Source organism: Phoxinus phoxinus (genome assembly GCF_949152265.1).
Source record: "Phoxinus phoxinus genome assembly, chromosome: 2".
Lineage (NCBI taxonomy): Eukaryota > Metazoa > Chordata > Actinopteri > Cypriniformes > Leuciscidae > Phoxinus > Phoxinus phoxinus.
In genome coordinates this window covers 53,098,127-53,111,689 of record NC_136877.1, presented here as the reverse complement: position 1 = coordinate 53,111,689, position 13,563 = coordinate 53,098,127, and the positions used below count along the sequence as shown (strand labels likewise).

The 13,563-nt window shown below is 39.8% G+C and overlaps 2 protein-coding genes across 3 annotated transcripts in view; one reads left to right on the top strand and one right to left on the bottom strand.

Annotated features, from left to right (window-relative positions):
• Window positions 1-396: 396 nt before the first annotated feature.
• LOC306988127 (cerebellin-2) lies at window positions 397-6,374 on the top strand (the record flags this gene model as incomplete). Its single annotated transcript, XM_079592890.1, has 5 exons — window positions 397-466; window positions 1,891-2,181; window positions 3,418-3,947; window positions 4,262-4,381; window positions 6,074-6,374. The coding sequence occupies 5 exons, from the start codon at window positions 397-399 to the stop codon at window positions 6,269-6,271; spliced, it is 1,209 nt and encodes a 402-aa protein (XP_079449016.1). The 3' UTR covers window positions 6,272-6,374.
• A 1,539-nt stretch (window positions 6,375-7,913) lies between these two features.
• Window positions 7,914-13,563, bottom strand: part of ripk3 (receptor-interacting serine-threonine kinase 3) — a 30,082-nt gene continuing 24,432 nt past the window's right edge. The window contains exons 8-15 of one of the 2 annotated variants that reach the window (XM_079603220.1): window positions 12,526-12,583; window positions 12,297-12,337; window positions 11,592-11,628; window positions 11,460-11,494; window positions 11,358-11,376; window positions 10,118-10,168; window positions 9,250-9,314; window positions 7,914-8,933 (exon numbers count right to left, since the gene is read on the bottom strand). In XM_079603220.1, coding sequence (XP_079459346.1) covers window positions 8,901-8,933; window positions 9,250-9,314; window positions 10,118-10,168; window positions 11,358-11,376; window positions 11,460-11,494; window positions 11,592-11,628; window positions 12,297-12,337; window positions 12,526-12,583 — 339 coding nt within the window. In that variant the 3' untranslated portion in view covers window positions 7,914-8,900. Of the gene's footprint in view, window positions 8,934-9,067; window positions 9,315-10,117; window positions 10,169-11,357; window positions 11,377-11,459; window positions 11,495-11,591; window positions 11,629-12,296; window positions 12,338-12,525; window positions 12,584-13,563 lie in introns of those variants that run through there. The other variant, XM_079603219.1, reaches the window with a different exon arrangement.

Genomic DNA, 13,563 nt, shown 5'->3' with positions numbered 1-13,563 from the left:
TATTTAGAAACCCCCAAGAACTCAAATATTTTGTGAGCGAACGCAAAAGCAATGACATAAATTTTTTCCCCATCATATTTTTTTTTACCATCATCTTAGTTTATAAGTCCTCTGCATTTGTTCTCTGATTCAGATGCATTTATATTTACAATAACAATTAAACTGCGACATGACGGAAAAAACTAACAGATGGTACGACAAATAATGTAATTGCTTTTGCATTGCAAAATGTTTGAGTTCTAGGGGGTTTCATAATATATTTTTTCTCATTCTCACCTTCGAGAATCAGTAAACTAATGAGTAGGTTATGAAGTAATCATTGTAACAGTCACTGTGTCAGAACCATCAAACCACTTAATCAACATTGTGGCGTAGTCTCTCTTATAAATTGCTTAGATGTATAGCCTCAAGCCATCAAATTCATCCGCGAAGAATACTGGCACTGAAGAACGTCTCGGTTACGGATGTAACCCTCGTTCCCTGAGTAGGGAACGGAGACGTTACGTCGAATAACGATGAAATGGGGTTCGCTTAGAAGCCTATTGTTGATTCTAAAAATCATGCTTCCCCCATAATTGTTGAATCACGGAAGCTACACCTGATATCTTGCCAAGAGATTTATTATTTGAACATGTGTCATATGTCAGACAGAGAGAAACACAGGCATATAAGAATAAGGCTACATGAGAGAAGGTCTTCATTCTAGATTTCTCTATTCCCCATTATCTATCTTCTCACCCCATCATGCTAGATGTAAATGGTTCCTGGGTTTCTCCTTCCTTACCCCATAATCTCTATGTTTCCTCCTTCCTCTCACCCCGTCATCATGCCTTAATGCTTCTCTGAAGTGGTACAGTACGATTCAGCTTATATACATCACAGAGAGACTTACAACTTCCATGTAAGGTAACAAAACATGTTGCTTTGAGCTTCTTAAAATTGGAACATATATGTCATATGTACACGTCATCTTCAACATGGTGTAATCCACTTCCATATTAAGAACTATCCTTGTTGTTTACATTAGTGATATACTTGCATCAGTGGAGACATTCCTTTCCCTGCAAAGAACATGTTACATAGCACACATACCTCTAAGCAAAATATAGCCCTACCAGCTCTCTGCTCAGCACACATGTACAAACATAGTCTGACTTCACAAAATACATTATGAAACCACAAAAAAAATTAATAAAGAAAAATAATACTAAAAAATAACATTAAACAGTCAATTTTCAGTCTTCACCTATCATCTTCGAAAGAAATAAAATGAGCCAATGGCAAGGAAATGCCATGGGTCTGCGGGATTTGCATAGCGTAACTCCGCCCCACCTCGTGGATATAAAAGGAAGTGCGCCGGCAACATGCAGATATGTTTCTTCGCTGAAGGAGCCAAGACTGAACTCAGGCTGTTCCAGCGGTACAGCGGACGCGGCAGGAAGACAGCATCCACTGTGAGACACCAATGTGTCCCTGAGCAAGACACTTAACCCCAAGTTGCTCCAGAGGCGTGCGACCTCTGACATATATAGCAATTGTAAGTCGCTTTGGATAAAAGCGTCAGCTAAATGAATAAATGTAAATGTAAATGTAAGACGTAACGCCTCCGTTCCCTACTCAGGGAACGAGGGTTACATCCGTAACCGAGAAGTTCCCTTTCGTTGTCACTTCAAGTTACGTCGAATGACGACGAAATGGGGTTCCCAGTCCAATCACGCCACCTCGGCTGTCTTCCAGTAAGTCTGAGCTCCCTGTCGTGAGACTAGCACGGACGAAGGACTCCTACTTAACACAGGAATACCTCATATCTCAGTGGAAATATGCAAGCAGTGCCCGCCCGAAGGGGGGTGCATACGGAGAACACATAAAGAACTGCAACCCCTCTCTGAGCTTCCCGTAACGGGAGCGCCGCATCGCCTGGCGTTCGGCAGGCTGCCGGGCTGGTACGGGCTGGGGAGCCTTCCTGCGACGACCTCCACGGCACGGCCTGGGTGAAGGCTGCTGCTAGGGCCGGCGGGAGGGGAGAGTTGCAGGAGGGCCTCGGCGGCGAGCAGACTGAGGCGGCTGAGTGGCAGCAGCTGGCCTCGGGATCAGAGCCTCAGTCTGCTTCTGGGCGGCCGAGAACTCCTCGACCGCGCCGCCGAAGAGGCCAGTCTGGGATACGGGGAGTTGAGGAAGCGGGTTCGCTCAGCCTCGCACACATCAACCAGACTAAGCCAGCCTTTCCTGGCTTAGGAAAGCCACATATGTGGACATCACCTGACCCAGGGAGCGTGTGGCGGCACGCAGCTCTTGCAAGAGCCCTGGACCGGCCGCACCCTCATGCATTAGCAGTGAGCACCCTTGGCCTGGTAGACCTGAAGGATGGGCATAGCATGCAGTGAGGCGGCAGCCAGCCCCGCAGCTCTATAGATCTCTGCCACCGGAGTAGACAAAAAACCTACAGGCTTTGGGGGGGTGGGCGCTGTGGGGACACAGAAGACTCCACGGGGGAACCCCAGTGTACCCATTGGCCGCAACATGGCGGAGGGTCCCACACAAGCCCGATGCTCGCGACTGCCCGGGAACATGACGCATCCATGAATGCTGTTTCCCAAACACATCAGACAGCGTCCGAGCCCATCAGCTGATTTAATCTTGTTTCCACCACATAATATATATATATATTACAAAACAATAAATATAAAACAATACTCGGCTCTGTGCTTCTGCTGTTGGTTATTATTGGAGATATTTGTAAAACTGGCCATACATCGACAGCGGATTGGAAGCACTCGATCATTTATGAAGATAATATATAGCGACAGAAGACATACACACACTTTCTATCACAGTAATAACCTGTTCTCCTCACACTATTACCTGATATCTCCTTGATCTCGAGAAGCCTCGAGTCTCTGACAGATTCATATTTAAAGGGCTGAGCGGCACATTAAAAATGTTTGACTATCCACAATATTAATCCATCAGTTTGACTATTTGTCAACTTTAAAAGTTAAACCTTCCCACGTGACACTAAACACATCACGTGTAGTTAGTGTATGTGTGTGTGTGTGTGTTTAACTAAAACAGAACAATAACTATTTAGACTTTTTTTCTTTTTTAACTAATAAATATGAAAAAAACACAAAACTTAAAATAGTGAGTGTGTGAGTATGAGTGATTATTGTGTGTGTTTGTGTGTGTGAGTGAATGTGTATGAGTGATTATTGTGTGTGTGTGTGTGAGTGAGTGAGTGAGTGAGTGAGTGAGTGAGTGAGTGAGTGTGTGTGTGTGTGTGTGTAGGAATGTTGGGAAGCCTGATGGGAAGGCATATGGACTCCTCATGAGGGACGTCTCGTCCATATGGCTAGTGTGTGTGTGTGTGTGTGTGTGTGTGTGTTGTGGTGATACAGCAAAATACTCCAACATCTCGAGGAACCGCACACATATCTGGACTCATATCTGGAGTCGAGATTAGATTAGTCAGAGTTAGCATCAGTTCTGGACCGGCAGAGGAGAAGCTGAAACACACCTCAGCAAACACTCGAGTGGATCCGAAAGAACTGCTGGACATTCGGACCGTCTGCATTAGTTGTGGACCTGCAGACATCTTTCATATTCAACACTGGAGTGTACCAGGAGAAGGGGAAACGCACCTCGTCACAGAGAAACACGGGAGTGTCTCTGAATCCTCCAGGATGGCTGTCTCGCGGGTCTCGCTGCTGGCTGGGCTCCTGTGTGTGACGGGCTTCGGGGTCCGGGGCCAGAACAGCACCGAGCCCATCGTGCTGGAGGGAAAGTGTTTAGTGGTGTGCGACTCCACTCCCACCACAGAGCCGGCCGGGAGCGCTCTGGGGATGTCGGTGCGTTCGGGAAGCGGACGGGTCGCCTTCTCAGCCGTCAGGAACAACAACCACGAGCCCTCGGAGATGAGCAACCGCACCATGACCATATACTTCGACCAGGTACAGCGAGCCTGAGGATGAAGAGACTGAGGCTTTAGCCGTTTAACAGTTACTATGGATGTAAAAACTACGGGTAGTTTGTTACTTAGTCTAAACTAAAGCTAGTAAACCACTTTAAGAGTCATTGTATTTTTTTTTACTTTGGCTTATCGCGATTTTGAAACGCAAAGGCTGTGATTATTTGTTTTTAGTCACTAACTGTAAAAGCAACTGTATACCTCGACCAGGCCTAATGAATATGAGATGCTTCAGCCGTTTTATCAGCAGTGCATGAAGCAACACGTGTGTGTGTGTGTGTGTGTGTCTTGTCGAAGGTTCTGGTGAACGTCGGGAGTCATTTCGATCCGGCACGGAGTGTTTTCCTGGCTCCGAGAAAAGGAGTGTACAGCTTCAGTTTCAATGTGGTCAAAGTCTACAACAGACAAACTATACAGGCGAGTCATTAGCATTTAACATTTCAGGCCACTCGAAGTATTTCATTATGTCCTTGTCTAGTCATGCACTTTACACAATACAGTTCTTAGATATTCTTATATATTATATCTATTTCTTATATAGCGATTTAACCAATACAGATTATTGTAAAATCAATTATGAAACAAATTCAAGTTCAACTCTAAAGCAGCTCTACAGAAGACAAGAGTGTTGTTCGATTCGGTTTACTGTCATTCAATTCTGAAACAGGTTTAATGATGCAAAGTTAATCAATTATGACATGAATTAAATTTTAAAAATGTAGTTACCAAATAAGTTAAATAAATCTAAATCTGCCGTCGCTAGGACACGTTTCTGGATGTCGCTTTTTCAAAACTCTTCATACATTTCTCATAACCAACTTTCAGCTTCACATTCCCAATGCGCTAAAACTATCAATTAATTATAAAATTTTTGGATCAGTTAATCGTTAATTAACTACATGTAGCTGTATTAATATTATACAATCAATTAATCCGTTCGTCCACCAAAACACTCAATATTGATAGTCTATCAACTCTCAGAAAGGATTGTCGTGGCCGCAGAAAAATAGCCTAACTCTTTGGTAGCATGTGTAACCCCTCCACCCGAGTCCTACTCGCCCCGCTCGGTGCGGGCCTCGAACCCGGGTCTCCGGCGTGAGAGTCGGGCGCTCTAACAAGGAGGCTAAAGACTGCAGCCGCTAATGCGCCTATTGAGATCAGAGGAGTGAGGTTTACACATGTAGCTGTGATCGCAACAATAAAGGGACTTTGATTTTACAAGCAGGGACCAGAATCAAAACTTGCATGAATGTGCACAGTTTCATTTAACTGAATCACGCACACACAACTAATCTAAACAAACACATACACACAAATCACGCATACATGGGTAAAAACAGAAACAGAAACACGGGAATGAAGCAATGAAACAAGTTTAACCATATGAACCGAAGCATCACCGTGTCCTAACCAGATACGATGCGATAAGATTCCAGCGACAAATCATCTGTCTGTCCACACTAGACGCGACTGCGAGATGCGTAAAAATCAATCAAAACCCACAGCCAATCAGAACAGAGTGTGGGCGGAGTCTCAAAAACCCACAGCCAATCAGAACAGCGTGTGGGCGGAGTCTCACGGCGAGTGCACAGCACCAGAGAGTAATCTTGTCGGCACTCGCAAGAAAATGGATAAGTACATAATCACATTCACAAATGTGAATGTTACTAGTCCATTTTAACATTATTAAAAATACATAGGCTACTGAGTTACGAAAACAATCTTTGTCAAAGAATACACTTGCTTGTTCACAGTTTGAACGTTCTTGTTTCCATTTGTTTAATCTCAAGATCTGAGGTGAATTCTCCATTGTTGCTTTTACAGCTACAAAGCTGGAGCACTAAATGATAATCACAGTCACATGACACACTTTTAACATTAAATAAAGCACGTAAACAGCGCCTGAGATTATCAGTGCCACACTTTGTGTTTGTTGTTCCAGCGCCACGTTTCTAAAAACGTTTCTAAAATAGAATTGTCGTGTGTTGACGCGGCTAGGACAAAAACTCTGATTAACATGGAAAATATAAATTTTATCGTCGTCGTGTGTAGTTAGGACACGGTGTAACAGTCTCATTAACAGTCCTTCCTTTCTGTCTGTCCGCCCAGGTGAGTCTGGTGTTGAACGGTTGGCCGGTGTTCTCCGCTTTCGCCGGCGATCAGGACGTGACACGCGAGGCGGCGACCAACGCCGGTCTGGTGAACATGGAGAAAGGAGATAAAGCCTCGCTCAAACTGGAGAGGGGAAACCTGATGGGCGGATGGAAATACTCCACCTTCTCGGGCTTCCTCGTGTTCCCCCTGTAGAAACAGAAGTCCGTGTGGAAAACAGAGACATTGATTCAGCAGAGGGACGTTTGTAGTTCACAAGTGTGATGATTTAGGTCCACTTACTTTCGCTGATGGACTTCTTCCTCTGCCAGCTTTCTTTATGCATGAACCTGCTTCTTAAAGGAGTACTTCATTTCAGAATTAAAATTTCACCCCCACGTCATCCAAGATGTTTATGTCTTTCTTTCTTCAGTCGAAAAGAAATGCAGGTGTGTGAGGAACACACTCCAGATGTTCTCCATATAGTGACTTCAATGGTCCAGCGGGTCGAAGGTCCAGATGTGAGTTTCAGCTTCAAAGTCTCTCACGACCCAGCCGAGTCTTATCTAGACAAACCAGCGACATTTTATAACAAAAAATAACTTTTTAACCACAAAGGCTCGTCTTGGACCCCATTGAAGTCACTATATGGAGAAAAATCCTGCAATGTTTTCCTCAAAAACCTTCATTTCTTTTCGACTGAAGAAAGAAAGACATGAATATCTTGGATGACGTGGGGGAGAGCAAATCATCAGGAAATCTTTATTTTGAAGTGAACTAATCCTCTAATACATGATTAATGGGTAATATACATCCATTCTTACATATAGCCCCTTTAACACGTTACATTGCACATTCAGGGTACAACATGGGATGCAAAATGCTTCTTTTTCAGCGAATGTGCTGATCAACCTCAGGACGTCACACTCAATACGACACAAGCTCTTCTGATTTCATTTTGCATGTGGTTTGTGACCTCATAACCTGTATTTAGGATACACATTTAAAACCCTGATTTCTGTTGTTTTTAAACAATTAATATTAAATACTCAAATACAAAATGTCTCATAAAAAAAAAACTTGGTTGGTAGGGACACAACAAAAGTATATGCAGATTGTGGGGCATAGATACTATGTTTCTGGTAATTAAACAGAATAATTACAAATATTTAAACATTTCAGTTCAACACATTATGTCACAAAGATGGCAGTGATTTTAATTGGACAGACCAAAAATCACCAATTTAAGGAAGGGATACAGACATTTTGAGTGTTTAAAACAAATCTTTGCAACTGCACAATAAAATGTTGATGTCTTGAAGCATGAACGACTCTAGATTGGAACTTCCTTTGTTTTTGAAAGAATACAAGTTAAAAATATCAGCCATGATAATTGGTCATTATCGATTATCATGATATTTTACTGAATATTAATGGAAAACCATTGTATTTTCATGCACTAGTATGGGAAAGAAAACATCTAAAAGTGTTTATTTTATTGCACTTGATCTATTTGCGTCTGTTGATTACAATACACATTTTTAAAGGCTGTTTTCACAAAATTATTTTTTTCTCTACTTCAGTAAAACTTACATACCCCAAAACTTACAGTTGTATTCCTATCTATATTCTGAAGGTTTTCACTGAAGGGTTTGTTCATATCTCATTCAACCTGATTTATGTAACATGTTATGACATGGTAAAAACATGGTTTAAATGTATTTTTTTCTGGCTGCTGACGTTATTTTCTGTGATAAAACAGAAATACTAAATCTAAAAACCTTTAACTCTAATATGTCAACAAAATCAAACAAGAATTTTGAACCTGTCTTTATCCAATTGATCAGATTTCAGTTCTGTAAGTGTATGCAAATTAGTGCATATTTAATTAAAAGGTTTCATTTGCATATGTAAACAGGCCTGTAACATTTACAAAAACCTGTATACAAAAGAATTGTCCTAATGTACAGTGATTAATCCATTGGGTCACATTTCTCAGCCGATTCTGCTGCAAGTCTTGCCTTAGAAACGCCTCATGGTTCACCGTGCCATGAAGGTCAGAGAGTAAACGGACACAAGCGTGGTCAGAGTCTATTTATTATCATTATCTGCCGTCTGTTGCTGGTCAGAGCCAGAGAGAAGCAAGTTCCCCGCGGCCGGCCGAGCGCACTCGTGTTCTCCGTTTGCATTGCAGAACATCAGCAATTATTTTGCATATTAGAAGAGGATGTTAGAATTAGGAATGTACATTTTTTTTATAGATATAATGGTAACACTTTAAGGTTCATTAGTTAACTACCTTAGTCAACATGAACTAAGAGTGAACAATACTTCTACAGCATTTAATAATCGAGTTAATATTGATTTCAACATTAACACTGTAAAGTGTTCCCGATGTAAGAAAGAAAGGCATGAATAGTTAAGTTTACAAGCGTCAGTTTCTGTCACTACCACCCGTCCCGCAGTGTTTTGTCCAGAACACCGGGAGAACTGCGTCACGAGAGGAACGATGCGCTCAGGATCCGGCCGGACAGATGGGAAGACGGGATTGGGAAGGTTCTGATGCCAGGAGCCTGTGGACTGAAGCACACACGCCATCACTCCTCATCACATGACTGATCATGAAGCACAGGGAATATCCAACACACGAGACACAGCTTGGGAAAAATACAACATTTAATCAAAGGTAAGAAAAGTGCTTTGTCAGCTCGTTACAGTTGATTGTTAAAACAGTGTCCCAAAGTCTTCATGAATCTGAATCCCAATCTCATATATTCAGGATTATATTTCTTTGAAAACTCATTTAGACATCATGACATCAAAATTATGACATCAAAACTTGAAATTAAGACACACACACAAAAAAAAAAGATGGAAGCTCGTTTCCGCCACAGAATGAAAAATAAAATAAGGTAATTGCATGATGTAAAGTCGCAATTGTGAGATAAAAGTTGCAATTATCTTTTAAAAAAAATTATTCTGTGGCGGAAACAACATATATGACTAAATCATAATAAGAGTCAGAAAAATAAAAATTCTGCATGCAAAATATAACTTTCTTTCTTTCGATTGTGTCGGCCAAGCTCGCGACTGCCCTCAGCCAGACTGAACACCTTTAGTTTGCTCATCGAAGCCAAACTCATAATGTCTCCGTGGCTTTATTTGGTTTGGTGTCTCTGCCGGGATCTCTGTACAATATTCATGCAGTTATTGTTTCCGATCTGAACTCCAAACACGTTGGACATGTTCATCTGGACGCCTAAGAGAAGCAGAGAAACGAACGAGTGAGTCAAGCTTCCAGAAGAGGATTATTACTGATGTTTCTTCCACACAGAGCATTATTTATTGATAAAGGAGTTTTATTATCTTGCAATGTGCACCATTTATGCATCTTTTTTATTCGCTTAAAAGTAGCGCTGCCAATCAATCTAAATTTGTCATTGAATTTATCACATGACGAGCCTGTTCGATGTATTTTAAATAATTGATCACACTAATGAACGTTACATTGACAGGCCAACTTAAAAGTTAACGTTTAAAAACGTGTAAACTGTAAAAAGGAATAGTTGAGAATGTAAAAAATCAACGCATTCAGATTTTAAAGTTCTCTTGTTTTAAAAAGTAACTCCACTTTGACTTTGAATCGTTCACTAAATAAAAAATGCCTCATTTATCAAGACAACTACAGATTTCTGGTTTTATTAGTACCACAAAAAATTAACTTTCCATTTTGGTAGCCAATATATACATGGCTATAAAACTATATACAGTATTTATATATATTTGGCCTGTTTAAACACTTCATGCGCTTCCTCTGATTGGATATCTAGTGGAGTGGAGGCGGGGCTAATTTGCATATTCATAGAACCGCGAATACTAAATGAAGCAAGGGTGTCGAGTTACATTCAAGATATTTTAAGGCATGAAAAAAAAACGTTTAAATATGTCACTGGTGATCAAAGATGAGTTTTAAGGAATAAAATGATTGACTACAGGGGGACTTACGGGGATAAACGTGTGAGAGTGTTACCGTATAAAATCAGTGAGAGTAAATGATCTTACCAGTGCTGATGCCGCTCTCTCTCCGACTGCGCTCTCGGATGTTGAAATTACCTGATAATAAATAAAAAGCAGCTCATATCTCTTGCTTTCATTGATGTGAACTCGGTTAAATTAGCATAGAGCGCCAGAATTGAAGATGCCGTTTTAACAGATCAGATATCCGATCAGTAAAAGCACATGATGAAGAGATCAGGAGTACAAAAGGCCCTATAGTATGTGAAGAGACGTTTATTCATGCTGCAATGCATGCTGGGAACTCACTAACCCTAAACATGTTCACGATGTAACTCTTTGTTGAACATTTGGTGATTCTGTAGGGCTAGCATGGGTCTGTTAAAGTCCCACTAACTTTCCTGAGTATTTGTGACTCAAAAGGTCCCTATTTTACGTTTTGTTTTTTAGAATTTTTTACTTTATCGGAATGGTAGGAAACTTGGTAAAGGCTTTGGCACTTGCTGTGTGAACACCAAAAAAAAAAATCATGGACATGAACAGGTTAAATGTTCTTGTAAGTAATAGTCACACGTGTGCTGCTCGCGGTCAGAAATGACACATTGTAAATGAATGAGTTTCCTCTAGTGGAAGCGTTCGGTACTGCAGCCGAACTACATCTCACTGAGAGATCATTTATTTGATCTTTGATTTTTGCCGCTTTAATTTTCTTGCAGTTTTAGAGTAAAACGTGTTTTTGAAAATATATATTTCATATAAAAATTGAAAATAGTTTTTTTGCACATTTTTCACAACAATAAATTCTGTAACTTTTAAAAGTTCACTTTTACAAAACTTTTTTTCACTTCAGCAATAATCTGGCAAGTGTCGTCTCTGAAAAGAGATCAAACTTCAGTCTGTCGCTCTAAAGCGTTCAAGATTTACCAGTTTAAGCTGGAAATTCAATTTTCAGGTCTATGCTCAAAACGTGAATAAATGGATTGTAAATACAGCGTAAATAGAATTAAGTATAAAAAAATCTCCTAAAAATACAAAATATTAAATAAAAATTCTCAAAGAAAAATGTATTACATTAATTTCATTGACAAAAAAATAATAATTGTCATGTGTGACGGACAGGTGAAGAGCACGAGAGAGTTAAACGGGAGAATATGCAGTTTTTATTTAGTTCGGTGACGTCCTGAGGAACGCTCCATGTTTACAGATTTCTGCATGAGTTTCAAGTGGTGTTCAATTACACTTTCTCAAGAAATATTGAAGTTGTTGAGTAAACTTTCAGGGCACTGACCTGGTGTCGATGTTTGACGCTGGAAGAAACAAACATAAAACATGTGAGCCGGTCAGTCGTGTTAAACGTGTGTGTGTTAGTTTGATTGCTGTGGTTTCAGACCTGTGTTGTTCTGGGAGGCGTCAGAGGAAGCGAGTCTACACAAACACACAAACACACACACAAACACACACATTCAGCACCAGACAAATCATGGGAATCACCACCATGCATCTTCGGTTGTGTTCAGATTACCTCTGTGTGCGGTGTGTGTGTCGCTGGCCCCTGTTTCCTGCGGGACACAGACACAGCCTGTAGTTCAGCGGAGTGTATGTCGTGAGCACAGTTACACTTACTGTCAGTTATCTCTTCATTTCACACTGAAAACTGTTGGAGACTTTAACTGGGGAAATTCACCGAATTGAAAAAGCTCATGTACTCTTCTCATCGTTTAGCAGACCAAGAATGGCAGTCGACAGAGAATTTAATATTAATAATATGATATTAGTTCAGTGAAATTATTTAAAATTATTACTAATGCTTTTACTTTGTTATAATGGTTACAATTATTTTTTTATAATATAATATAACATAACAATATTCTGTTCTGTATGACATAATATAATAAACATAATATGATACAATGTGATATAAAATATTATAATATAACATAATATAATATTTTGTTCTGTATAATATAAGATAACATAATATAATGTTTTGTTTTATATAATATAACAATGTAATATAACATAACATAACGTAATAAAACATAATATAACATAATATAATGTAATAAAACACAACATAATATAATATTTAGTTTTGTATAATATGACGTAATATAAATATTAAATCATAATATTATGTACTGTATAATATAATAGAACATAATATAATATAATAAAACATTATATAACAATACAATATTATATCATATAACATATCATATCATAATACCTGTTTGGGAAGAAATCCCGTGACATCCTGAGGACGTTCTTCTGAAAGACACAAAGATTAAGAAGAAGAAGAAGAAGAAGAAGAAGAAGAAGAAGAAGAAGAAGAAGAAGAAGAAGAAGAAGAAGAAGAAGAAGAAATTAATGAACTGCTTCTGTTCTTCAGCTGTGTGAGTCTCTTCAGATAAGGTGTGTGTTGAACACACTGAGGTGAGTGTGTGAGCGTAACAAACCGTTCTGTGGGTTACGGGAGATCTGGACTGATTTCAGACTGGAACACACGTCACCTTCCTGAACACACACACACACACACACACACACACACACACACAGTGAGTGAGTTGTGCAGTAGAAATAACTGAATTAGAGTGAGTGTGAGTGAGTTGTGCAGTAGAAATATAACTGAATTAGAGTGAGTGTGAGTGAGTTGTGCAGTAGAAATAACTGAATTATAGTGAGTGTGAGTGAGTTGTGCAGTAGAAATATAACTGAATTAGAGTGAGTGTGAGTGAGTTGTGCAGTAGAAATATAACTGAATTAGAGTGAGTGTGAGTGAGTTGTGCAGTAGAAATATAACTGAATTAGAGTGAGTGTGAGTGAGTTGTGCAGTAGAAATAACTGAATTATAGTGAGTGTGAGTGAGTTGTGCAGTAGAAATATAACTGAATTAGAGTGAGTGTGAGTGAGTTGTGCAGTAGAAATATAACTGAATTAGAGTGAGTGTGAGTGAGTTGTGCAGTAGAAATAACTGAATTATAGTGAGTGTGAGTGAGTTGTGCAGTAGAAATATAACTGAATTAGAGTGAGTGTGAGTGAGTTGTGCAGTAGAAATATAACTGAATTAGAGTGAGTGTGAGTGAGTTGTGCAGTAGAAATAACTGAATTATAGTGAGTGTGAGTGAGTTGTGCAGTAGAAATATAACTGAATTAGAGTGAGTGTGAGTGAGTTGTGCAGTAGAAATATAACTGAATTAGAGTGAGTGTGAGTGAGTTGAGCAGTAGAAATAACTGAATTATAGTGAGTGTGAGTGAGTTGTGCAGTAGAAATATAACTAAATTAGAGTGAGTGTGAGTGAGTTGTGCAGTAGAAATATAACTAAATTAGAGTGAGTGTGAGTGAGTTGTGCAGTAGAAATATAACTGAATTAGAACTATGAGAGATTCAACCCGGCGCTCAGGTAAAGTAAAAAGTCTGTGATAGGTGCTCTTGGGGTAGGGAAAAAATAACAGGAACAAAAAACGGGTCCCAGGCACTCAGTCAAAGTAAAGAT